The 23,125-nt window shown below is 36.8% G+C and overlaps 4 protein-coding genes across 8 annotated transcripts; 2 read left to right on the top strand and 2 right to left on the bottom strand.

Annotated features, from left to right (window-relative positions):
- Positions 1-35: 35 nt before the first annotated feature.
- On the bottom strand, positions 36-5,500 carry LOC116774766 (Golgi to ER traffic protein 4 homolog). The gene is made up of 4 exons (XM_032667514.2): positions 5,267-5,500; positions 4,913-5,195; positions 718-1,028; positions 36-639 (listed from the first exon to the last, which is right to left on the bottom strand). The coding sequence occupies exons 1-4, from the start codon at positions 5,377-5,379 to the stop codon at positions 393-395; spliced, it is 954 nt and encodes a 317-aa protein (XP_032523405.1). The 5' UTR covers positions 5,380-5,500; the 3' UTR covers positions 36-392.
- Positions 5,501-5,799: 299 nt separating this feature from the next.
- Positions 5,800-11,069, top strand: LOC116776082 (diphthine methyltransferase). Its single transcript, XM_061521360.1, has 6 exons — positions 5,800-6,000; positions 6,182-6,258; positions 8,959-9,096; positions 9,389-9,844; positions 9,936-10,068; positions 10,138-11,069. The coding sequence occupies exons 2-6, from the start codon at positions 6,186-6,188 to the stop codon at positions 10,439-10,441; spliced, it is 1,104 nt and encodes a 367-aa protein (XP_061377344.1). The 5' UTR covers positions 5,800-6,000; positions 6,182-6,185; the 3' UTR covers positions 10,442-11,069.
- On the bottom strand, positions 11,060-18,706 carry LOC116776057 (uncharacterized protein CG5098-like). 5 transcript variants are annotated; one of them, XM_032669153.2, is made up of 8 exons: positions 18,111-18,706; positions 17,091-17,225; positions 16,719-16,831; positions 16,306-16,388; positions 15,711-16,006; positions 14,575-15,522; positions 13,966-14,225; positions 11,060-13,292 (listed from the first exon to the last, which is right to left on the bottom strand). In XM_032669153.2, the coding sequence occupies exons 1-8, from the start codon at positions 18,180-18,182 to the stop codon at positions 12,998-13,000; spliced, it is 2,202 nt and encodes a 733-aa protein (XP_032525044.2). In that variant the 5' UTR covers positions 18,183-18,706; the 3' UTR covers positions 11,060-12,997. The 5 variants fall into 5 exon arrangements, with proteins under 5 accessions (XP_032525044.2, XP_032525057.2, XP_032525062.2 ...); XM_032669166.2 differs by having other exon boundaries at positions 15,723-16,006; XM_032669171.2 differs by having other exon boundaries at positions 16,719-16,813.
- A 267-nt stretch (positions 18,707-18,973) lies between these two features.
- LOC116774099 (B9 domain-containing protein 1) lies at positions 18,974-20,086 on the top strand. The gene is made up of 3 exons (XM_032666746.2): positions 18,974-19,297; positions 19,494-19,721; positions 19,966-20,086. The coding sequence occupies exons 1-3, from the start codon at positions 19,048-19,050 to the stop codon at positions 20,058-20,060; spliced, it is 573 nt and encodes a 190-aa protein (XP_032522637.2). The 5' UTR covers positions 18,974-19,047; the 3' UTR covers positions 20,061-20,086.
- Positions 20,087-23,125: the final 3,039 nt, after the last annotated feature.

The raw sequence follows: 23,125 nt of genomic DNA, 5'->3' as shown, positions 1-23,125 counted from the left end.
TGTCATGTCATGTCATAGTGCAGTAGAAATATAAATTATATATACACCGCATAAACATTTTATTAATCCATATCCTTATATTAAAGTATAGATAAGAAATACATAAAATACATGTAGTAAATATTATTTAATAAATAAAAATTCAAATAGAACATATGGTAAACTGTTATTATCTATATAGTACAATTAAATTCTATGATGACATTAAAAACAATCATTTACAACGCGTGTACAACTGTGAATCTATTTGCAAAAGTCTATAAAGAAAACCGCAAGGTATTTTATGTTAATAAGCATTGATTCTACAGAGGACCTATTACGTCGAAACACAACATTTAATGACTCTCGCCAAATATACAAACAGTTCGGTCTCGGTTACATTGAGGGAAAACCTAATCTAGATCTGGTATGGCTGCATTTCTCATACCACCGTCCTCATCAGACGAATCGCCATCCACATCCCCTATGATGGACTTGAGGAGGCCTCCGATGACTGAGTTGGAATTTCTGTTGGTCTGCGGAATCCCAATCCCAAACCATATGCGGCCGATGGTGTCAAGGTACACCGAATAATTTGGATCTCGTTTTATGCTGACAGCATAGCAGTCGCGTAAGACTTTAAATCGCATCACATGCTTCCTGTAACAATAGTCATATTTTAATAACATGTACCGTTTCATTTTACAATATCATCACAATGTCCACTGTCACACTAACTCTTCGATGGCCTTCAACAGAAACCACAGGAAGTTCAGCAATGGGAATAAATACGGCGGTCCTTTGTCGTTTTTTATTTTTGGATGATTTTCTGTGTATTTATAGAACGCGTCCGTAGCCATCTTGACGTTCCTCAGACAGAGGCACTGCAGGACGGCCTGGGTTATGAACAGATCTATTTCGGACTTCAATCCCTTCGTGGTGTGCAGTTCTATCAGCATGGCCGCATAAGTGGCGCCATCTCGTGAATGTAGGAAGTGCCTGTGAGCTGCTGTGTATACCTTCTCCTTCCAATACACTTCAGCAATTTTCTGAAAATTACGTTCCAATTTCAAAAATGCTCGCTTTGATAAAATCACCGATGTTCATACTGTTCGCCTTGTAATAGGACAATTGTATGACAAAGAAGCAAATTTTTCATATAAAAGGATCAAAATCTTAAAGAACAATATTATGCTCTTTAATATATAAAAAATATAACTCCATTCCTATATCTTTAATAGTAAAATTCTGTACACGAAAAATCTTACAATTCATTATAGAAAATACTTTATAAAAACCATAGATAAAAGAGTATAATCATTAAAATAACTAAGATTATGTTTAAAATGGAACGCAACCACAAAATTTCATTATCATTTTTGTCACTGTCTCGCTGCTCTCTCTCTCTTGTCATTCTACACCGCCTTGTAACAAGTTCGTTACGAAATAAATTACACGATTGAAATATTAATTACTTGCTTTATTGCTATTATTCCTTCAGATTAACTAGAAAAAATTAATTAGAGAATGTACTATATATAGCGCAAAGAGATATGAAAACTTAACACATGAGATTATAAAAAAAATATTGTAATGAAGATAACGTCCAACATTATCTTTCATTAAATAAAGGCTATCATTGATAGCAATTGCAGAAAAATATATGTTGACATTAATTACGCAAATTAATACTCAAAATGAAGTATGCCAGGATATTTCATTAGGATTTACTTTCTATATCACACAGGCGTACATATAGGTACGTCTGCAATACCAGGGGCATTACTTGAGTGTTGCGGACCCTTAAAACACCACATGTGTTCAAATACAACACGTCGCTCTTGAACAATCCCATACAGTAGTCTCTTTAGGAAAACCTCATCAAGGAGTTCATTCCATAGCGCCTGAATTTCGTAAGAGGAAATTACTCTGAAAAAGCACTGTGCGCAACCATTGTGCAAAGAAGTTGTGAAAATTGACGCTCTTCCAATAGCAACCACTTCCCTGGTAAGAAATAGCCGTCGGCATACTGTCGAATACTTCCTCGAAACACATTCCATTTCACAACTGTAGAACACACACAGAGAGGCAAGATCTCTCCTGAGACTCAATGGTTGAATACCGCCTGTGCGACATCTCTTATCATCGACAATTCTTATAGTTCGTACTTGACTGGAGACCAAAGTCCAAATTAGTATGTGGGTACACCTGCCAAGAAATGAGAGCAAACTCCATGTGGGTTAGATCTCCGTTTTAAACAGCAACCATGTCTGCCCCAGGGCGGACAACAAGAACACCAGCTCTAGGCGGAGGTTCTTGCCGCAATTTACTGGCATCGGATAGAGGCTCGTACCAGTGGCAAAGCCCCTGAGGCTGGACGGATTTGGACCAGACCACAAAGATCGCCCGATGAGCCGCGGGGTCAAGGCCCTTCTGCGCTCGGCGCAAAGGGCGCCCGCGGTGAGGGTGGTTAGGGGGTACCGTACGGTCTCCTGGGCCGCAGCGACGGCTCTTGCCGGCGATCCGCCTTGGGATCTTGTGGCGTCGGTTCTCGCCGAGGTGTTCTCCTACGTCTCGGGTAGGAGGGCTCTCGGAGAGAACCCTTCGACAGAGGAGATCCGGGCGGTTCGCCGGCACGGGGAGTCGCGCCTTATGCGGGAGTGGGGGGAGGACCTGGCGGGCCAGCCGTACGGTAAACGTACAACGGCTGCGCTCCGGCCGGTCCTAGAGCGTTGGATGAGGCGGAAACGCAAGCCCCTCACTTTCCGTCTGACGCAGGTTTTCACCGGGCACGGCTGCTTCGGTGACTACTTGTGTCGGGTGGCCAGGAGAGAGCCGGAAGGAGGCTGCCATGAGTGCGGCGCTGCGGTGGACTCAGCCCAGCACACCCTCGAGGTGTGCCCGAGATGGGCTGCGCAGCGCCAAGACCTTGTGGCGGCACTCGGCGGAGTGGACTTGTCGCTTTCGAGTGTCGCGGAGAAGATGCTCGAGAGTGACAGGTCCTGGATGGCGGTGTCCTCCTTCTGTGAGACGGTCATGTCCACGAAGGAGGCATCTGAGCGGGAACGGGAGGTTGCGGCTGATGCACCCTCCCTCCGCAGACGACGGGGGGGGGCGCGCCGGAGGCGATATTCGCAACGCCTCCAATAGCGCCCCTCCACTACGGGCTGGGGTCGGGCTGGTAACCCGGCTCCTGTGAAAGCCCGGCGTCGTCGGGGCGATCCTAATTGCCGGGATCGCCTCCTTTCTCCGAGGGAGTAAGTCCGGTCTTTGCCAGGACCGGCCAGTCGCTGGTGTGCCCTGTCGCTGACAGATCCGGGGTGCACCAACATAGCGGCCGATGGCTTTCGCAGTGGTTTTAGTGAGTAGGGACCTGCCCAGGTCGAGTCTCACACATCCTCTCCGGCCCCACCAAGGCCGGTGAGACGGCTCGTAAAAAGAGTTTCCCTGCGTCATCAAAAAAAAAAAAAAAAAAGACCACAAAGATCTCTTATCCGGCGTTGAAAGCGAGAGCTGGAGTCCCCGCCAGCCAATCGAATTAGCGTAATAATAATTAGTAATACGATTCTTCCGCACCCCTAACGGTGGATAGCGGCATGGTACCCTAATGTTTGGACTTGTCCAGGACCTGTCGGTGCATGGCTGCATCGGGAAATACCTGCATAAAATCGCCAGGAGGGAGGCGGCTATCTTCCACTGAATCAGAACTTGCCCTGTGTGGTAAGAGAGTAAAGACACGTTGAGACGAGGCACATACCAGGAGCACAGATTTCGCACCCCGCCCTTGTTACGCCGTTAGCTTCACTCGACTTATGGAAACTTTAACAAAGCTGCCCTCTGTACAACTTTTTTGTGAGATGCTTATCACAGACATAGAGAATCAAGAAAATCGAATGGTTGGACGTATAGTGCTACCATCATCGCCTACAGACGAGTTCGATTCAAAAAGAGTAAGTAGCCAGTAAATCGGCTTTAGTCTTTTACCCTCGGCTCTATCTAGGCGTGAGAGCAAAAGACGGCAAAATACCGTTGGCTCTCCAAAGTGGTGGTAGAGACGACGAAACGAAATTGCCCTTTGCAGCCTTAGCAATCTACCGAAGGCCTACCAGAAGGGTAACTTACCAACACTAGTTAGTACGCGAGATGTAATCTGTGACATGAAGTCAAGAGAAAATCTACCAAATAACTATATGGTCCTCATTGCATGCAAATCTTGTTGGAGAATTTAGTGTTCACATAAATCCTTAAGCCGAAGCAAATTCATGAACAGATCTGCTCTCCATGTCAGTGGACGGAAAAAAATATTTTTTATTGAATATTGCTTGTTCCCAATTGAAGTAGAGCAATAATCAAATATTTTTTTAACAGAAAGCAATTTTGTGGTAACGCTTTAATTAATTTAAGAAATATTAAAGTAGAAAATATAGTATGATAAATTCAGCAACTCAAGTAAAATTAAAAATTGCAAAACTCAGAACTATGAATCGCTTTTAAATTAATTTAAAATCTTAAGATTTTTGTCAACCTAATTAATATTCAAGTCTGATAAATGTTTTGAAAATTACAAAAATGTACTTCCAAAATTAGTTAAAGACTAGTAGTGGTGGTGGTTTTGATGAAACAGATAATAAATGTTATAACGAGTGTACAGATTGAAAATATTAAATAGGCAGTAGTGAAACTTTGTTTATAGAGAAATAATTTAAAAACAATAAAAAAATTACCTACATTTTTTTTCTTAATTTAACTATGTAGGTATAGCATATAATATAATTATATGTTTCATTTAAATCTATACAAATGTTAATTTTCATTAAAATTACATACTTTTGCATTTGTAATAATATGGAATTGTAATTTAATTTGCATAGCCAACCCAATTTCAGTTTAAAAACAATTTTTAATTAATAAACTGTAATGTAACTCTACTGACCTTGTGTAGGAAATGATGTCCTTTCTTATTTTCATCCATTGACCATTTCACAGCATTTGTGAGAAATATCTCTCGTTCTGGTATACTTGAGTTCATAATTTCAAATAGCTTTGCAATTTTCTCCATCCACTCATGACATGCAGGCATTTCTGATTTGTTAAGAACCTCTACTAGAAGTATCGCCAGATCTGCGCCACTACCCTGCTGATCGCGTTGGAGGAGCAAGGTGGATCCCTTGTACAATAAATTTAAGAGATCCGCATACTTTTTTTGACCGAGATATCTAAAATTGTATGTTCCTCATAAAGATCGGAATTTGTAACGCAGTAAAATATGAATGTACGAGAAAATTACCTGAAATATAATGTTCTATACATTTGATGTGCCTCATAATATTGACCCGAATTAATCGATGCTTCCAATTTGTCTAAAACTCTAGAGACTCCTCTCTCTCCACGGCCAGCCATGATTTGTTTCTTATAGTTGATTGTGTTAAAAGAACACTTTACATCACTTTAACAATTTATGATTTTACTATCAATCATTTCACTACCATCACCAATCACCACATGAAAATGAAAAGTCAGTTTAATGTCACTCGGTTTCTGTACATAATGGTAACAAATTTAGAATATAGAATAGTATTCTAAAAATACGTGAAAGTGTACTCTGTTTAAAAATAGCCGGTTAATATCCGTTCGGAAAATATTTAAAAGTTTATCCGTAAATTTTTCCTAAGAATATATAAAATAATTTTATCTAAGTAAAACATTTAATTAAAAATACTTATAAAAAAAATATTTTTCATAACCTTGGTCAGAGGTGAGATGTAATATGTATAATAAAACTATTGAACTATTTTGTAACTTGTCTATGTCTATTTCTTGTTTCGTGTGTGATTGTGTCAATGTGGTAATTTCGGTCGTGTTTAGTACATATTGTTTGTTATACAATTTACGTATTTATATGTCAAATTATTTTGTATTTACAATATAAAAGAAACATTCCATACATTCAAAACATTTGCCATTCAGTAACGGACAAATCTACGCCAGTTAGTCTTAGAGGAGTCCAGCTGAGAGGATCGGGTATGTCCTACATTAACTATTTTAAAGTGTTATTATCTTGTTTATCCCTCTTGCACATACGAAACTATTACATAAAGTGGATAAAATTTGATTATTTTCTTATTTATTTTGTTAAGTTTTCCCACTTTAATAGAATTATTTCGGCTACCTATAGTATATCGACATTCTGTTCTCGTTATAGAAACATGGAGGCCATGGATATCCAGGCGGTGGAGTCGAAGTTGAGCGACGTGACCGTTACAGCGATCCCTATGAATGGTAAAAATAATCATAAAGACATATCTTTGGGTGGTAACAGTCACGCCACGATATCTACCGTGTCGGGTTCATCCCCGTCCTCAAACGGGAAGGATAAAGATAATGGTATGTCAAAATATGCTCAATTGCTAGCTGTCATTGAAGAAATGGGCAAGGAAGTCAGACCGAGCTACTCTGGCAGTCGTAGCTCAGCTGAGAGACTCAAGCGTGGAATCGTACATGCTCGTATTCTTGTTAGAGAATGTCTGATCGAAACAGAGAAATCAGCAAGACAGTAGTTTCAATTACCATAGTTCAGTTAATATTAGCACTCATTTGTATTTAATATAAAAGACATTTGAAAATTTTTTTTTTGTTTGTACATGAAATAATTTACTGTCATATATAACACACACATATATTATATATATATATATATCATATTTTTTAAATCTTTAAACATAATTTTATTATATCTAATAAGACATTTGAAGCAGAATATTCAAATAAAATCAGGGTACTTAGACATTAATGTACAAACACACATTCAGTTTGACGGACTTTGATATGAGATATTTTTAAAACATATTTTGTAATAGACAAGGTTCGTAAAGTTCCCCAAAGAGACAACAAATCGCTTTACAAAGTATACCTTAGTCTCTAAAACCTTAAAATATTTATTAGATTTAATTATAATTAAGATTATGGCAGTTGAGAATCCTATATAGACGACAGACAGATATTTACACATCAATATATAAAGTTGTTTAATTGAGAAATGTTATTATATATAAGAAAAATAAATAAGTGACGATTTTTATGTCTTCGGTTACAACTGAATCCTAGTTGCATGTCCGCTGAAAGATAGTAACTTCTAATTGTGAGCAACAAAGCTAGGATGACTGTCTGATGAAGAGAATGCAATAGTATTAAAATTTTGGTGTATTTCATATGTTTGTCCCGTCGGCCAAATCATATGTGGGTCCATCCAATGTACTGGATCTTGTCCTGAACAAACCCAGGCTGTGATCGCAACATTTATTGTGAACATCTACCTCAAAAATCAAGAAAAAAAAAGATATTTTTAAACATTTTAACGGTCAGTTTTATATTTAAGGACATTTTTAGTTTAATGTGGTTATACAGTGATATTTTGTATTGCGGAAGATTAGTGAAGTGATATTATGTTGTCTTATAGCGGCAGGGTTCATTGAGTAATTTGAAACTATTATTATGTCATATGTATCTACAGTTATGTCAATTAAAATATAATTTTTAGTGTTACCCGTAACAAATATTAATTTAAAAATGAGAACTCTGCCAGCTATATTCTTTAACACTTCCCACGGTCTTATAATTAAATGTAGTATGTAACATTAGTGATTCATATATATATCGTAAATTAAAAATTTATTCGTGTTAGTTATGAATGATTACATAATATATATATTACAAAATAATTTTACACAATCCGAGCAAAAACTGATATGAAATTTTTGAACGCTACATTTAATAGCAAGACCTTAAGTGCATGACCTCAAATAGGATATTGTAGTGTATAAGTAAAGATGTGCTCATTTTTTGTATTCTGTTAGTATTAAGTTGTACATATTTAGTTATAAATGTTACTCCTAAACGATTTAAATTCGCCATTTTAAAAAAGTTACAGTGTCAAACAACTATTATGTAGTAAAACTAGCAATAAACAAATGCTTACTTTAATACTTTTTCCATATTTTTAAAATTTTTTATAATATTAATCGATCCTATTTTCAATTCTACCCCACTTATAAAATCGATCGGTTTGTATCAAAATACGTAATAAATGTTGTACTTCACTAATAATATTGCGTATTAGGGATGAGATATTATCTATCTCCGAGTAATTCGTGCGTAACAACACTAGCCTGGTCCAACTGCCGTTGAAGTATACTTGTTAGTATGTATTTAGGTTAAGGAGAATATACGAAATAGTTTTTATTAAATAAGTTACCATTAATTGATATTGTACTTACGATACGTTTTTAAGTCCATTTCGATTCTAGTTTTTTATATCTATATATATATTTTTTTCTTTCATAAAATATTTCGATGTTTCGTTTATTTCTAAATAATAGTGTACAGGTACCGAAATGTATTTTATTTTATCTCGTTTTATCTGTAATTACTCAACTTATTTGTAAGTGTCGAACCATGAAACAGTACAAATTTTAGAAATTTAGTAACGGGTGTTATAATGTGAAATGAGATATATATGTTGAATATTCGCTTGTTAGCGATAATATATCGTACCGTATTTATTCCCCTATGGACTTATTTTTATTATAAATTAATAAATGTATTAAAAAAAAAAAGTTTGCATAGTTTTATTTGGTGAACCTTCGCCGGCTTATAATACACATGACAGTATTTAACGATTGAATAAACAAACGAGAAGTTAACGCGAGTATCGTCGCAATGATAGAAGACATAGTTGTTTTTTTTTTTCTCAAAGCGAACCTGCGCACTCGTTACTTGTTACACGATATCTCCATGTCAGCTGATTCAGAGAATTTTATACCCAACAAAAGACGTAAAATCATGATTATCAAAAAAGGTAATGATTATATTCGTTGGGCAACCGCGTTACGTTGCGTCTATGTATTCATATGGAAGTTATAAACATGGTATCAGAAAACTTATGACGCATTTACTTACGTTCTGGTATTCCATTTTTTCTAGAAAAAATGGCGGTGAAGTGGACACCAAAGTGGAAGTGGTCCACTTACCTGAACGCGGACACAGTGGAATGGTGTCCGATAGAGCCTTACACACATATACTCGTGTGTTCGACGTACCAGCTGGATACTAAGGATGAAGGTAATTTGGTTTCTAATGTCAACAATGCCTTTATCGGCTTGCCGCCAATTTAGTGTTTATTATATAAAAAAAGTACCGGTTATTAATCTAATACATTTCACTTTATTCCGAAAACATACTCATTTAATTTTATACAATTAGAAATGACATTCACTCCTCGTAGATTATACTATTCGCCATTAGTAGCCGGTTATGAAATGTTACAAATTTTTTAATTATCACTGTTTAACAATAACGACAGCAAACCCACTTAAATTACGACTTTATGACATAATGTCAATTTATTGTCTAGCTGCAAACGGTCGTAAACAAAGACGTCTTGGAAGGATTAATGTGCTGTCAATAACGGATGACATGAAAGAGATAGTCCCCATACAGACTATAGACGCATCCGGTGTCTTGGATCAGAAATGGTGTCATCATAAAATTCAAGGTTACCCCGTGCTAGGACTCGTGACGTCTGAAGGATATTTGCAGCTCTTCCGTCTCGTTGACACCGATCGTTTGAAGTTAGAGCTCTGGCTGGAAGGTCAGCTCGGTCGAGACGTACTTGCGCTGTCACTCGACTGGTCCACCAATAAAATATTGAACGAGGAACCGCGTTTAATAGCCAGCGATACATCGGGGACTTTAACCTTGACGAAGGTTGTTGGGAATTTCATGAGGAAGATAGGGAAATGGAAATGTCACTCCTACGACGCCTGGGTCACCGCCTTCAATTACTGGAACACGGATCTGTTTTACTCTGGTGGGTTTTGTAATTTATTGAAAAGTCAAAGGTTCTTATATTAATTGTAGCTGAAATTGATAGTAAACCTACGTTTTTCCGATGTCCCCAGGGGGTGATGACTGTTTGTTCATCAGCTACGATGTGAGGACACCACTGCCCGTGCTAATCAATCAGAGCCATAATGCTGGAGTCACTGCTATCAAGAGCAGTGTGGACGTGGAATATCAACTCCTCACCGGAAGGTAGTTACTAAACAATAACAATGTCTACCATATATAACGACCAATTAAAAATATTTCGTATAATTACAGTTACGACGAGAAAGTTCGTCTATGGGACACCAGGAACCTAAAACGCTGCATTTCAGAGTGCGAGGTTAATGGTGGTGTTTGGAGGTTGAAGTACAACCCAAACGAAAAAAGCGTCGTCGTAGCGGCCTGCATGTACGGCGGCTTCAGGTTACTCCGAATCAATAAAGACGTGAAAGTCATGCACGAGTATCTCGAACACGAGAGCATCGCTTACGGAGCTGATTGGAAGTATGACGACAGATCAGTTGTAGCCACGTGCTCCTTCTACGACAGTATGATGCACATCGGAGAAGTCACGTTTTAAGACGACGTATTACCCATATAAATTACGTATACTTATTCATATAACAGATAATTCCCCGTAGATTCAGGTTCCACGTGAACCCTAAATAAATGTGTCCGTTTAGAAATCTCAATGTTGTATTTCATATATTTTAAAACAATGATTTTAGTGGCGAAGTTACCGAGCGATTTGTAAAAAGCTTTGATTTGCTATTAACAATGAAAGATAAGCTAAGACAGCATCGTTCAAATGAATCTTGGACACGTCTGACCTGGCCAAGTCTTGACAAAAATTAAATATTTTGCTTCCAAAAGTAGGACGATCAGAATGTTTCAGCCAAACTGGATCGGTGTATCTTCAATGATTGGACATATTTTTACGCAAAAAGATCGCTATAGATAGATAGCCATTCGTTGTGCGTATTAAGTCCTACAGTTATTCATTTCATAGAATTGTCTGTTCCCACATATAGACTTTCTGTACGTGCGTTAGCATGCAGTACTTTCAGCTTCGCTTGTTTAACAGCTTTTAATGTCAGCCATAGAAAAATTCAAGCTAAAAGTATCAGCTATGCTAAGGCACCGATATATTGATACGGAAAATTATAAAGGTAGTTGAATTTTAAATAAAAGCGTACCCTCCTTTTAAACATGTTGTATTTCAATTTGCTTATAATGTCATGATAAATAGAATTTATAACACTTACATACTTAATAATTATTTACTGTAAGTGATAAAAAAATTCATACACCGTATATGTAAGGCTCTGGGTGTTGTTCAATTAAAGATTTAAAAATACTAAACTGGCCTGATTTTCCTAATGTAAATTTGTACCTTATATTCACTAAATACAGTCTATCCGCCATAAACGGAATCAAAGTACGCAATTTATATCCAACATAAGACAGACGGCCGTTGAAATGTCGCTATGACGTTCAGGTTTGGTGAACTTTAATAAAGTTGTTTTTATCTTTTACAATTCATAAAATGATTCAATATTCATAATTGTGATTCGTATAAAAAAAATCCATATATTTTGTACGCAAAAAAACGTTTCATAAATATATCATCATAATCAGACGCAAGTAATAATTACAGACCAAAAAAATATTCCTCTCCGATGACATTAACTTGTAACACCCAAAAAACAAGATGGCAGCGGCTCCATATGAAACACGCTCCGCACTGAACGTAACCTTTTTATTATCATTCACTGGTTTCAATAACAACCGTTCCGATTTAAATGTTTAATAATTTGGTAAAGATCTTGAACTATCTATTTATTTAAACGCTAAACGAGATATATCATTCGTATTAATCAGATGCGTCCGTCAATAACTTCGACACACCAAAGGCAACCGCACCATAAACAATCTATAGACATTCAATAAAAAATGAAATGCATTAAAAACAAAATGGCTCATCTCACATCGCCAGCGACATGTTGAATGACAAAAACGTCACGCCTCGATCATATCAAATACTGTTGAATCTGATTATACCATCTTAAACAAATGTGGTGTTCTGATGCTGCTATACACATTACAGCTATATTTACACCGGTTACACGACGCTAAGTAAAATAATCTGTACATATATTTTAAGATTTATATCAAACCGTCAGATAAATTACTTCTAAAACATTAACAAGTATTTATCTACATTTTCTATATTACATCTATATATATATAATATATATATCTAGTTAGTTATCTGTAATATCGGGAATATCCAACAAATACTCCATCGACTCTGTTTTCAGCGACAATATATTCGTACGGACAACATCACATTAGTTTGCCACCATCTGAGATCATATATGGCGTCGAGTTACAACAGCGGATCGCTACAGCGTTTGTCAAAGAAAAACAGTTTGCGGTTGTTAAAATTCTTTTATTACGATTTTACAAGACGAAAGCCGAGAGCGGTTTGTATATATTGCATATATCATAACAATATAATTTAATTTTTTTCAAGTCCTGATGGAGTATTGTGCTTGCATCAGAACACCAGCGCGCGACATCGTTAAACCGACATCACGCTAATACCATTACAGCACTCATCATCGACTCATCGAGTCAACTTCATGGTCATTGCGATCGCATACGATCTCCGTGTTGTAACATAAGAGCAGATTTACACGTGACTATTGCGTAGAAAAATTTTGTATTAGACTTTACTTAATTATTGATTACAGAATCGTCTAGCTGATGATACATATTAATGTGAACCTGTTCTAAATACTAAGTTTGAGATTATTCTGCTCTATACATATATTCATGATCAGTCACCGGCTGACCACGCTATTGATTTAAGTTCCGGTAACGAGAGATTCCATCATCACTGATACAAACGGAGTATACTTAGACGTTGATTTACAATAACTTAGCGACGTAAGTACACCATAGTGATAAGAAGTTTAAGCGTACACAGACAACACCCACGGGCACTTGGAACACCAGGGGGTTGTAGGAGTCACGGGTGGTCCTAGACGCTAACATGATCAGGTAACGGGTCAAATCATCACAAAACACAATCAGGTAACAGAAACACATCACTGTGGTAACACAACACTCGCTAGGCGTGTCTGGGGCAGAATGCTCTGAAGTCATCGGTGAGTTTCCACGAGGTGGCGCAGGGGTAGTGAGTGGCGGCCTGGCAGGCGCGGGAGGAGCAGGCCAGGGCGGCGCCCTGCCGGCCGCAGGACCCGCAGCGGAGGCCCCGGGCTCCGCAGACGGCCTCCGCCAGCCCCCAGAGTCGGGCGCCCGCCGCCAGCAGCCCTGGTGCCCAGACGCCGCACGCCTCGTGAAACCACACCTCCGCACCCCCGGACGACGATGTGAAACGACGCTTCGATGACTCGTCCAGAGTACTGTCGGACACATTACTATGTTAATACGGTTCGTTTTCATAACATGTCTACATATAAACATTTCGGCTTTACAAATTAAGTTCCACTACCAATTTTATTATCCATAGTCAGCTTAAAAACTATTATGGTTAGTAAATAACATCAAGGGCTTTAAAATTTTCATCAACATTCATCTTAACAAGGATTTTTATTTCTTCGTAATTAAATCAATATATTAACAGTCTAAATTCTCAACTCATTCTCATTATATTGATATACACAATGTTTTTATTTTCAAATTAGTATTGCGGCAGTATCTTTGTATCCAGTGACGTTCAAAATAAATAGATTTTTTTTTACAACTCTGAGTTTCCTGATATTAAGCAGAAACAGAATCGTGTAAAATTTAGAATAGTAAGGAAAATTAAGTAAACGTGAAAAACATAGTTACATTTAAATCTGCATCAGAGAAAATCTTATACATAAAAAAATGTATTTTTCAGTATTATCAGTAGTCAAGGCAAGAATGCCACATGCCACTTTACACTATATACGGGGTGTGAATGGAAAACTGTGAACGCCTTGTATGTAGTGTGACGGCGGGAACTCGTGAGAATACAGCTTCGTTAAGAAGTAAAGCATTAAAATAATGTCACACATGCAAATTTCCTATTATTAAATGTACTCAACCTACCTATACTCCTCTGAGTTGACGTCAATGGGATAAGGTCCGAATAGGTCTCCCAGGCCCGAGTGGTGAGGTCCCCGCTCGCAGAAGGCGCACAGCCAGGAGGCGTCCGGAGTGGAGGCGTCGTAGCGGAGGCCCAGCGTGCTCGCGTGCAGACCCCGCGCCCGCAGGCCGTTCCTCCACTCGTCCGCAGTCCTGCGCTCCTCCTCGCCGGCCGCCGCGTTGATGACTGACACGGAAACAGGGGAATCCCGCGGACCCACGATCTGGAAGTTGGATTAATAAACACTAGCGACTTAAATCACATTCATAGGTCTTTGGCTAATTATTGATAAATAAAGAGTCATAGGGAGAGATATGGTAAAGATATTGTATTTGGACTCTTGGTTGGGTACTGTAACGTAGACCGTCTATACAATAAAAATTTCATATCTTAAATTTTCATTTACAGGGGTACAAAGCACATAACATTTTGGTCTGAAAATAGGTTCATATTAAACTATTGAAGTAACTCGTGTATCTCAGTTCTCACAGATTTTAAATAAATGGAGGAGACAGACAATTTAGATTGTTATATTTTATGAATTAATAAAACCAATGTTGTTAGGGGCCAACCTGTATGTAGGGTCCTCTCGATCGACTGGAGCTCGCATTGCTGCCCGAGTCGTACGCGTCTTTGACGGATTCCTTTTTCTTTTTGTCGATTTTTTTCCTGATCGTCTTCCGCCTTGGCGCCTCGTCGCCGGTGGAAGCCCTGCTCGCGCGCTTGGACGCCTTCCGTTCGCCTTTGGTGGGGGCAGATTTTCTCCGTTTCCTAGCCTTGGCCGTCTGTTTGTTGTCGCTGGCGCTCTCCGTCCGCTCGGAGGCCGGTGCTTCTTCTAAGCCGGCGAACATTTTCTCCAACTGATTCTCAACTTCCATGAAGCTAGCTGCAGTCGGCTCCGCACTCCTCGCCTCACTGGACTCCGGCTCCGCTGGCTTTGCTTCCGACGGTGATTCGACTGGTACGTTTGCTGATTCGGTGTTTGATGTTCTTGTGCTTCTCCTCCGCGGCGCCGCGGCCGCAGCGGGAGGCGTTTCCGGTTCCTCTTTTTTAGGCGACTTCTTCGGAGATTTCGGCTCCGGCTGCGGGCAGTTCTGTATGGCTGGCGGCGATTTCACTTCGGGTTCTGGACTTGCTAAGACACTTTTTAGTTTATCAACTGTGACCGGAACTTCCGGTTCAGGTGGAGCCGGTTCTGGGATTGTATCTCGACGCTCTGAGTCTGTACTGGCGATCATGGCCGCTATATCGTCTATGGTCTCAGCGGAACCTGATCGTGTTTTTCTTCTAGCGTGTGGTTCTGGTGGCTGTGGAGTGGGAGGTTTCTGTGGTCCGTTTTGTGTCATGTGTCCTGTGTCGCCATTTTCTAACGGCTGTGTCGGTACTGGTAAAACTCTAGGCGGTGTTGCGGGTCTTGGTACTTCAGCGGGCGGAGGAGGTGGTACAGGAACACGTATTGTGCGTTCCGGTTTCCGTTTCCGTTTGGAACCCGGCGGGGCGCCGCAAGAATCCGCCGAATCCTGTCATAACAAAGCAAACCACAACTTATATTCGGGCTAAAACAAATTACTTCTAGGGATGCAACAACTATTACGATCCAACCCAAACACTATATTGCTAAACTATTTCATTGTGAAAAATGATTTTAAGGTATCAGAACCTGAAATGCATACAAGAAACCCATGCCAAGAAACTGTCGGCCACTTACATACAGACTAACCTCATTAGAGGAGGGGGGTGACGGCGTGGGAGCGGCGCGGGGGTGAACTATGACGGAGTGGGGGGAGACGGGGGGTGCGGCGGAGAGACGCTCCAGTAGAGAGTCCACCCTCGCGTGGGCCGGACGCGACCGGGCGAGCAGGCTGTTGATTGTGGGCGCATCGCGGACGGACAGCGCAGGACCCGAGTGTATTGTGGGAGAACCGTTGGACCCCCGCGAGCCCACCGTCAGGTCGACCCCACCACGCGCGTACGCCAGCAACTCATCAGCTCGGAGGAGTTTTTCTGAAGTATTGATATATAACAATGTACTATAAAAAAATATAAAAAAAACATTTCTTAAATTGGAAAAACTTGCTCTGAAGCAAGTCCTAAAGCCAATTGGGTCAGGATTTCCTTCAAGCATTCATTGGTTTACATGAGAATTTTTACTCATATAATAGTATGTTTTCTTAAGACTCGAGCATAACTTTCTTGATGAAAATCTATCTTCCGAGTTATTGTCTTCAAGTAAACAACCAAATGGCAAATTTCTTTGTCAGTTAAATCATATAAAATTTATTTATTAAGTTATGATAACTAACCCCTCCCTGGTCCCAAATGAGGATACAGATCACTCGGCGGGAGTGCAGCTCCGGCCTTGACGTCACCCGGGGATGGAGTGTGCCTGAATATTTTTAACATTTTAATAAATTACTGATACATTATAGAATATACATGTATAACGATAAACTTTCATTAAAGCAAAAAACACGTAAGAAAAATTTCATGGTTGATTTAATTAAATTGATATAAATTTCTCATGTTAGAAACTCTGATGTATTTTATGATAATATATAGTAAATAATTAACTATAAGAAGCAGTATATTTTTTATGAAACAATAATATTCACCAAACATTTTAATAATCCCATCCACATAAAAGTAATCCAAGCAAATCCAGCTATTTGTCTAGCAAGTATCATAAACATATAAATATATATATATAAAAATTTACCGCATCAAATGTTTGTCCGGAGGTGTGGGCGTGTGTCTGAACAGTTCTGGAGGGGTGGCTGTGTGTCTGAACACCGAGTTGGCACCCTTCATTGCCTGCAACGTCAAAAGACCCTACCATAGTCGGATAGACTGGCGTTAGCTATGTCAGATGAGGTGATATTTTGTTAACAATGACAGTAATCTATGAACATGCTAGATGTTTATGTTGACAAGCAAAAAAATTATTTATCATATACAAATTGTTTATCACTAGTAATATAGACATTAATATTGACTTAATTCTGAAGACAATTCTCATTTTATTAGTTAGTTAGTTATGACAGTTATTTTATTATGCACTCCCTAAGTTGAATAACGGAATGTGTCTCACTTGTAACGGATCGGGTGGTGATGGGGCTGGTACATGGTATAAATGTGGTGGTGGAGTTGGTGTGTGCCAAGTCAGACCCCTCTCCGAAGCCATGTGCGCTTGAGGAGCTCGTGCCAGCAGATTGGCCACCTGTAACTGAGCAATTAACATTTTTATGCATCTGTAGGTAAAATTTTTATTCATATGACCATATATGGTCATGTTATCTTATATTCCAATATACATGTATATGTTTTGTGTACACTTAAAACAAAAATGTATATATTCAAACATGTTCTATATTAATGTACTATTCAAAAAAATATATAGCTAGTGTTTTATAATATTATTTGTATATTAAAACAAACAATTCCAATATATACCTAATCATCATAAATTACTACTGATAAATTTCATAATAACTCATTTGTGGTAGATTTAAATCTGAAATACTGGTGTACTTAAACTACAGATAAGTTTATATGGTGTATTATTTAAATAATAATATAAAAGCAAACAAAAAAATGTGTTAAAAAATCACATCACATTTGTAATTAATTAATGGCAAGCATGATATATAATTATATTGAACATCATAAAAATAAACATTTAACCAAAACATTTTCCAGCTTTTTTTTTATATATAAGTAATTAATTAAATTTCTTAAAGTATAATTAAAATGTTACAAAAAAAAACAAAAATAATATCAAAACGTCTTTAGTACATTATAACATAATGGCAACATTCATACTATCTGTGTCAGCCAATGCTTAAAAAAGGGTTAAACAGCTGATTCTTGTATTACAACACTCATCGAAATTAATATTCATTTTTTTTATTATTCAAATACACTAATAACAGGTTTCGATATAATATTTACATTGGTAACAGCGCTTTCGAACACGAAAATTCACTATTCAAAACAATGTGAATATATAATAAACGATGTTTATTTATGAGTAATAAATTAGAGCCACGATAAACTTCTAGATTTCGATGAAAGTATATAAGGTTGTGTGAAATATACATATAATCAGCACCTGTAATGGGCTCCAACCCGCTCCCAGTTGCGATTGTCTTCCATTAGGGTTGTGTTGCGAGCCACCGGACATAATGCACGGAGCCTTTGGCGCTGTTTACAAGGCGTGTTTTATTCCGATTCTATAACAAACACTCTTTCAGTCCACCATAATGTTGCCGGCAACTTTGAAGCCTTCGCCCGCGTAACTGCGCTCCTTACGACGTGTACAGAAAAACTAAATCGTTTTCATATGCGCATGTTATAATTTAACAAATCCACAATACCCATTGGACATTGTTAACAGGCAGTAGCACTAAAAAAATGTCAATAACAAACTTATTTGAAAGAAAACCACATTTATTTAAAGTACGGTATGGTGTTCACAAATCTGAAGCTCACTTCGCGTGACATTTTGAAAGCATTTTAAGTTTGAAAATATACACTTAAATGAAACTATTAGGTTGGATTTTGGTGTAGTAATCACTGGTCACTCTATCTTTTGAAGATCTGTTATAAAAATCACCGAAAAACTATCACAATGATAAAAATTATTACAAACTATGCACAAGGATCACATCCAACAATGGCCGATTGGGATTTTGAATGCTTTTACAGCGCCATCTTGCGAACAGACAAAATTTAAAAACCGACGATAAAGCAGTAAAACGGAAATGTGCTTAACTCTTTTGTCTTTGGCTTACAAAATTTTAAAATATATAAATAAACCTAATCGGAATTATATTTTTTAGAATTTTTGTTCACATTAATATAATAGGTATTTAACAACTGGTTAAATACAAAAGAATATATTTTAAAAACTTATCACTATGAAGATATTAAACTGTACATGGAATCCACCATATGGCAATACCTGTTGCCTTAGTAACGTTTGTTTTGCTTTTCTTAAAAAGGTGACCTTGTCTTTAAGCAATTTGTTGTGAATATATAAAGGAACAATGAGAGAAGGCGAAGTAACGAAGTTTTTGGTATCTTTCAATGGCAACATAGAATATGTAAGATTTCCAGCGGGTGTATTTGATGAGAATCTATATCTTCAATACGATGTAGTATGGGGTCCGGATTGGGACCCATTATCTGGTTTAAATTCCGGAACGAGCCAAATGGCGCGGTCAGGGAATGATCCCGAAAAAGTCATCTTTAATATGCCGCTTGAAATTACATTTTCAAGCACTAATATTTATGGATGTAAGAAAACATTTTAAAATTACGTTAAACTAAGTTGTTTACTTTTTTGAGGAAATTTAAAATCATCTATGAACAAAAAAAACTAAGCTCAAACTCGAAAACGATTTAACATTATAATGGCAGCTATGTAATCTTTTTAATTATATTCATTTAATTCTTAACTTAGACCCTTACTATTTACTGATATATAATACAGGGCCTCAAATAGTGGTATCAGTAAGGGCAAGGAACTTCATAAGCTCCGATTCTCTCCGAGGCTATGCACTGTTTCATTTACCTGCCGTTACCGGCACACAAGAGCTGGTGGCTCATCTAGTGAGGCCGCGGTCGGCTAGTCTGTTCGGGGAATGGATAGCTTGGCTGACTGGTAGATATCCAGAATTAATCGATCCCAAAATACTTGCTAGCGGAAAAGAGAATTATTGTGAGTTTAAACTTATTTATCTCATTAAGTTATCCACTCCGACTGTAATTAAACTATCAAACTGTCTTAAAACTATCAATGTTATGTGGCTTAAATATTATAATAGAAAAAAAATTACAACGGTTTCAACTTTTTACTTTTGACATCTACGGCGTTTTAGTCTCTACATCAGCGTTTAAAAAACGCGGCGAATAAACGCCGATGTCAAAAAGCTCTAAACTAAGTCCTAATTTAACTGTTTCAGTATTAAAAACAGAGTCGTACGGTACAGTCGGCATGAGAGTCACTATGGTATCAAAGGATCTTCGGAAGCTCGGTTACGACAACCAGCCAGCTTAGAAATAAAATAAATAAGTTCTATTAAATTTGTTTTTTATTTAAATATATCCCAAATTTCTTGCACGTTCATTGTTTTTATTTTATTGCCTTAACAGCCCCTTAACCTGGGTCGCAAGTCCCAGGCACTGTTGACGCCCCTCTCCCTGCAACGCGATAGACTCGCACCCGCACGGTGAATCCATGGAATGCTGAGAGGTTTCGTCTTTATTGATAAATTCGTATAAGCAACTGGTATGGTCAAACGAATCTTAATGGTTGTGTGGTTTTAATTAGTAATGTAAACGCCACATGACGCTTTTGTTTTCCTTTAAGGAAATTTCATTTATTATATTTTGAGTTAACAAGTCCTCATGTCGTTTAAGCGGATAAACCCACTATTAATTGTCAATATATATATATGTGTATATATATATTAGTTTTTGACCACTACTCCGTCCGCGTGAACATCAGATTTGCGGTCAGAGAGAAATGTATAAAGTGTTTTAAAGCAATATATATATATGTATATATATTATATGTATATATAGTAATTGACGTAGTAGCATTTTCACTTTAATTAACCTATATACCGACTGCAACGCCATCTGCCGGTCTGATTTGTGAATCTTAACAATCTGGGGCGCCACACAAATGAAATCAAAAAATTCATACAAATCGGTCCAACGGTTAGGAGCAGTTCAGTGACACACGTACAGCAGAATAACATATATACAGACCATCAACAGTAGTCAGATAAAAAACGCATATTTTTTTATATGTCTCGTCTTGCAAATGATCACAGAAGAAAATCTTTCTAACAATGAGTTTAATCAGGGGAGTATAATGTTTCAGAAAGAATAATAAAGAGATTGATGTAAAAGTGCCTATTACAAAACACAACAACGATCAGCCAGTGCTATGAATTACTCTATCGAACCAACGCAATACGGTATCACAAAAGTTCAGATACAGCGAAGTACTCATATATTATTAATGAAGAAAAGAAACAGTAAAATAACCTTAATTTAACAAAAAATCTTCCTGAATTCCTTTCATAGAAAACCTAAATAATGCTATATGAATTTAAGATTTTAGAATTCGGTACATATACTTACCGACAAAATAGAAATTAAAATTATTATCTGTGGTATTATAAAAACATAAATAATCTGTTATAAAATATCAGATATTTAATCACAGCTTTATATTTAAGATTTTGAACAATAATTATGATACAGTCGAATAAAAAAAAATATAATTCATCGTGAGAGATTTGGTCACTTTATTCCATTATTTATTCTTAATTTAAAATCACAATGCTTATGTTATGTTTCCGTGAATGTTATAGATGAAACCTGTGTTAAAATTAACAGTTTACATAATAAACACCCGTTTATTTGTCATCTAGTTAAAATTAGAACTAATTTCTTCAACGACATACCTAAAAATATCCTAATTTTTTTTTTCTAAAAATGCAATAAATAATTTATAAAACTTTGTTTATGATGATGGTTATAAAACCCGGTACAAGTACAGGAAAAATAATACATTTGTCTTTATGGGCCTTTTAAACTTATTAATTATCTTGTTATATTTACTATCAATTAATTTTTTTATGAGGCAGTTCTGGGCAGTATTTTTTTAAAGTATAAAGATTATAAGTAAAAAAAAAAAATCATATTTTACCTTATATTAACGGTGCAAAGCTTTAGACCTTTTTTTATTATTCTGGGAATTAACTATCAAAATACAGTTCATAATTTTGCTTTTGTTATTTTTATTATACTATATTTTTCACTTATGATTTGACATATGACATTTTAAAATGACGTGAAGATTTCGACTCGTTTATACATACTTTTTTCCTCTTTTTATAACGAAAATTAAACTGAAATTGAGGTTATTTAATCATTAGCTGTAAACCAATATTTTAAATATATGTTAATGTCCTCAATAATTACGGGATATCATGAACTGAATGTCATTTAATAAAATAAATATACTGATATTTACATTTTCATGATAAGAACCCTCATACCAAAGTAACAATTATATTGAAAAACATACATGAGAAAAATAATAAAAATTGACAAATAAATACAGCAAAAGTAAAAACATGTAATTGTTATGAAGATAAAACGCGGCTAATATGATTATAAAACTTGTTTAAGTCATTATATGAATGTAGTGGGTATTTATATTATTGGTAAGGGCTATTATTATTGTATTATAATTAATTATAAATAAATAGGCTTTCATATCCGAAAGGCTAAATCCTTTGAAAGTACATATGTTTATTGTTGTAACTAGACAAAAAAAATCTTACTTTTATGAGAAAATTGTCAGTCTATTGTTATCTTTCGTATATTCTAGAAAAAGTTCTAACAGTCTACATTTTTTTTAATTATTCCAAATAAGAATATTAAAGTTTTCTTTTAATATTGAAACATGTTGACATGCTGTATTCGTTTGTCAACTTTTTAATGATTATGTAGATATTTAATTAAATTAAACAATTTGTATATTTTTACGTAGTGTGACGATACTAACTTTAATGTGTAATTTGTTAATTGTTAGCAATCTTTAAAGTAATTACCGATGTTTTACAATCTATTGAATGAGCCGTCAGAAAATAGTTTTTGTAGTGAAAATTCTCATACGACTTCCAACAAGGTTGCGTTAAGCGTTTTACGTTCCTGGGGGGGGGGGGGGGGATAGAAGGAAACAGAGCGAGAAGGAATGCGTGTCGCTCGAATGCATGTAGGCAATCAATTGTGAAAGTAATATTAATAAAATTTTTCCTTAAAAAAACACAAAAAATTGCTTAAAAATCAAATTCTACCCCTTTGTTTTCATTCCAACATAACGAAGTTTCACTTCTTCCGCGCTGATGGACTCCAAGAGCAATTTTTTTTTTTTGTTAACTGTAAAACTCACTTCGTTATATTTTTTTCGATTTCACTGCAGCTGTTAGGCCTTATGGCTTTGACAGCGTCGCCAGGACGGCTTCTTTTAATACTTAAAATTCCATGATTATTGCATATAAAGATGATGTTCCAATACCAGGAGTTCTCAGAAAAAATTTT

The sequence above is a fragment of the Danaus plexippus genome, chromosome 8 (genome assembly GCF_018135715.1).
Source record: "Danaus plexippus chromosome 8, MEX_DaPlex, whole genome shotgun sequence".
In the NCBI taxonomy this organism is placed as follows: Eukaryota; Metazoa; Arthropoda; class Insecta; order Lepidoptera; family Nymphalidae; genus Danaus; species Danaus plexippus.
The sequence above is the reverse complement of the archived record's forward strand: the minus strand, read 5'-3'. Positions and strand labels throughout refer to the sequence as shown.

What these genes read in the sequence shown, in the direction of transcription:
- LOC116776082 (XM_061521360.1), top strand. Translation starts at nt 6,186, where the DNA reads ATGGAGGCCATGGATATCCAGGCGGTGGAGTCGAAGTTGAGCGACGTG. An exon ending in TACAGCGATCCCTATGAATG is followed by an intron (nt 6,259 to 8,958) that starts GTAAAAATAATC and finishes CATTTTTTCTAG; the next exon opens with AAAAAATGGCGGTGAAGTGG. An exon ending in CACGGATCTGTTTTACTCTG is followed by an intron (nt 9,845 to 9,935) that starts GTGGGTTTTGTA and finishes CGATGTCCCCAG; the next exon opens with GGGGTGATGACTGTTTGTTC.
- LOC116774766 (XM_032667514.2), bottom strand. Translation starts at nt 5,379, where the DNA reads ATGGCTGGCCGTGGAGAGAGAGGAGTCTCTAGAGTTTTAGACAAATTG. An exon ending in GACATCATTTCCTACACAAG is followed by an intron (nt 1,029 to 4,912) that starts GTCAGTAGAGTT and finishes CGTAATTTTCAG; the next exon opens with AAAATTGCTGAAGTGTATTG. An exon ending in CTGTTGAAGGCCATCGAAGA is followed by an intron (nt 640 to 717) that starts GTTAGTGTGACA and finishes CTATTGTTACAG; the next exon opens with GAAGCATGTGATGCGATTTA.
- LOC116776057 (XM_032669153.2), bottom strand. Translation starts at nt 18,182, where the DNA reads ATGTCCGGTGGCTCGCAACACAACCCTAATGGAAGACAATCGCAACTG. An exon ending in TCATTTGGGACCAGGGAGGG is followed by an intron (nt 16,007 to 16,305) that starts GTTAGTTATCAT and finishes TCAATACTTCAG; the next exon opens with AAAAACTCCTCCGAGCTGAT. An exon ending in CTAATGAGGTTAGTCTGTAT is followed by an intron (nt 15,523 to 15,710) that starts GTAAGTGGCCGA and finishes TTGTTATGACAG; the next exon opens with GATTCGGCGGATTCTTGCGG.
- LOC116774099 (XM_032666746.2), top strand. Translation starts at nt 19,048, where the DNA reads ATGAGAGAAGGCGAAGTAACGAAGTTTTTGGTATCTTTCAATGGCAAC. An exon ending in AAGCACTAATATTTATGGAT is followed by an intron (nt 19,298 to 19,493) that starts GTAAGAAAACAT and finishes TATATAATACAG; the next exon opens with GGCCTCAAATAGTGGTATCA. An exon ending in TAGCGGAAAAGAGAATTATT is followed by an intron (nt 19,722 to 19,965) that starts GTGAGTTTAAAC and finishes TAACTGTTTCAG; the next exon opens with TATTAAAAACAGAGTCGTAC.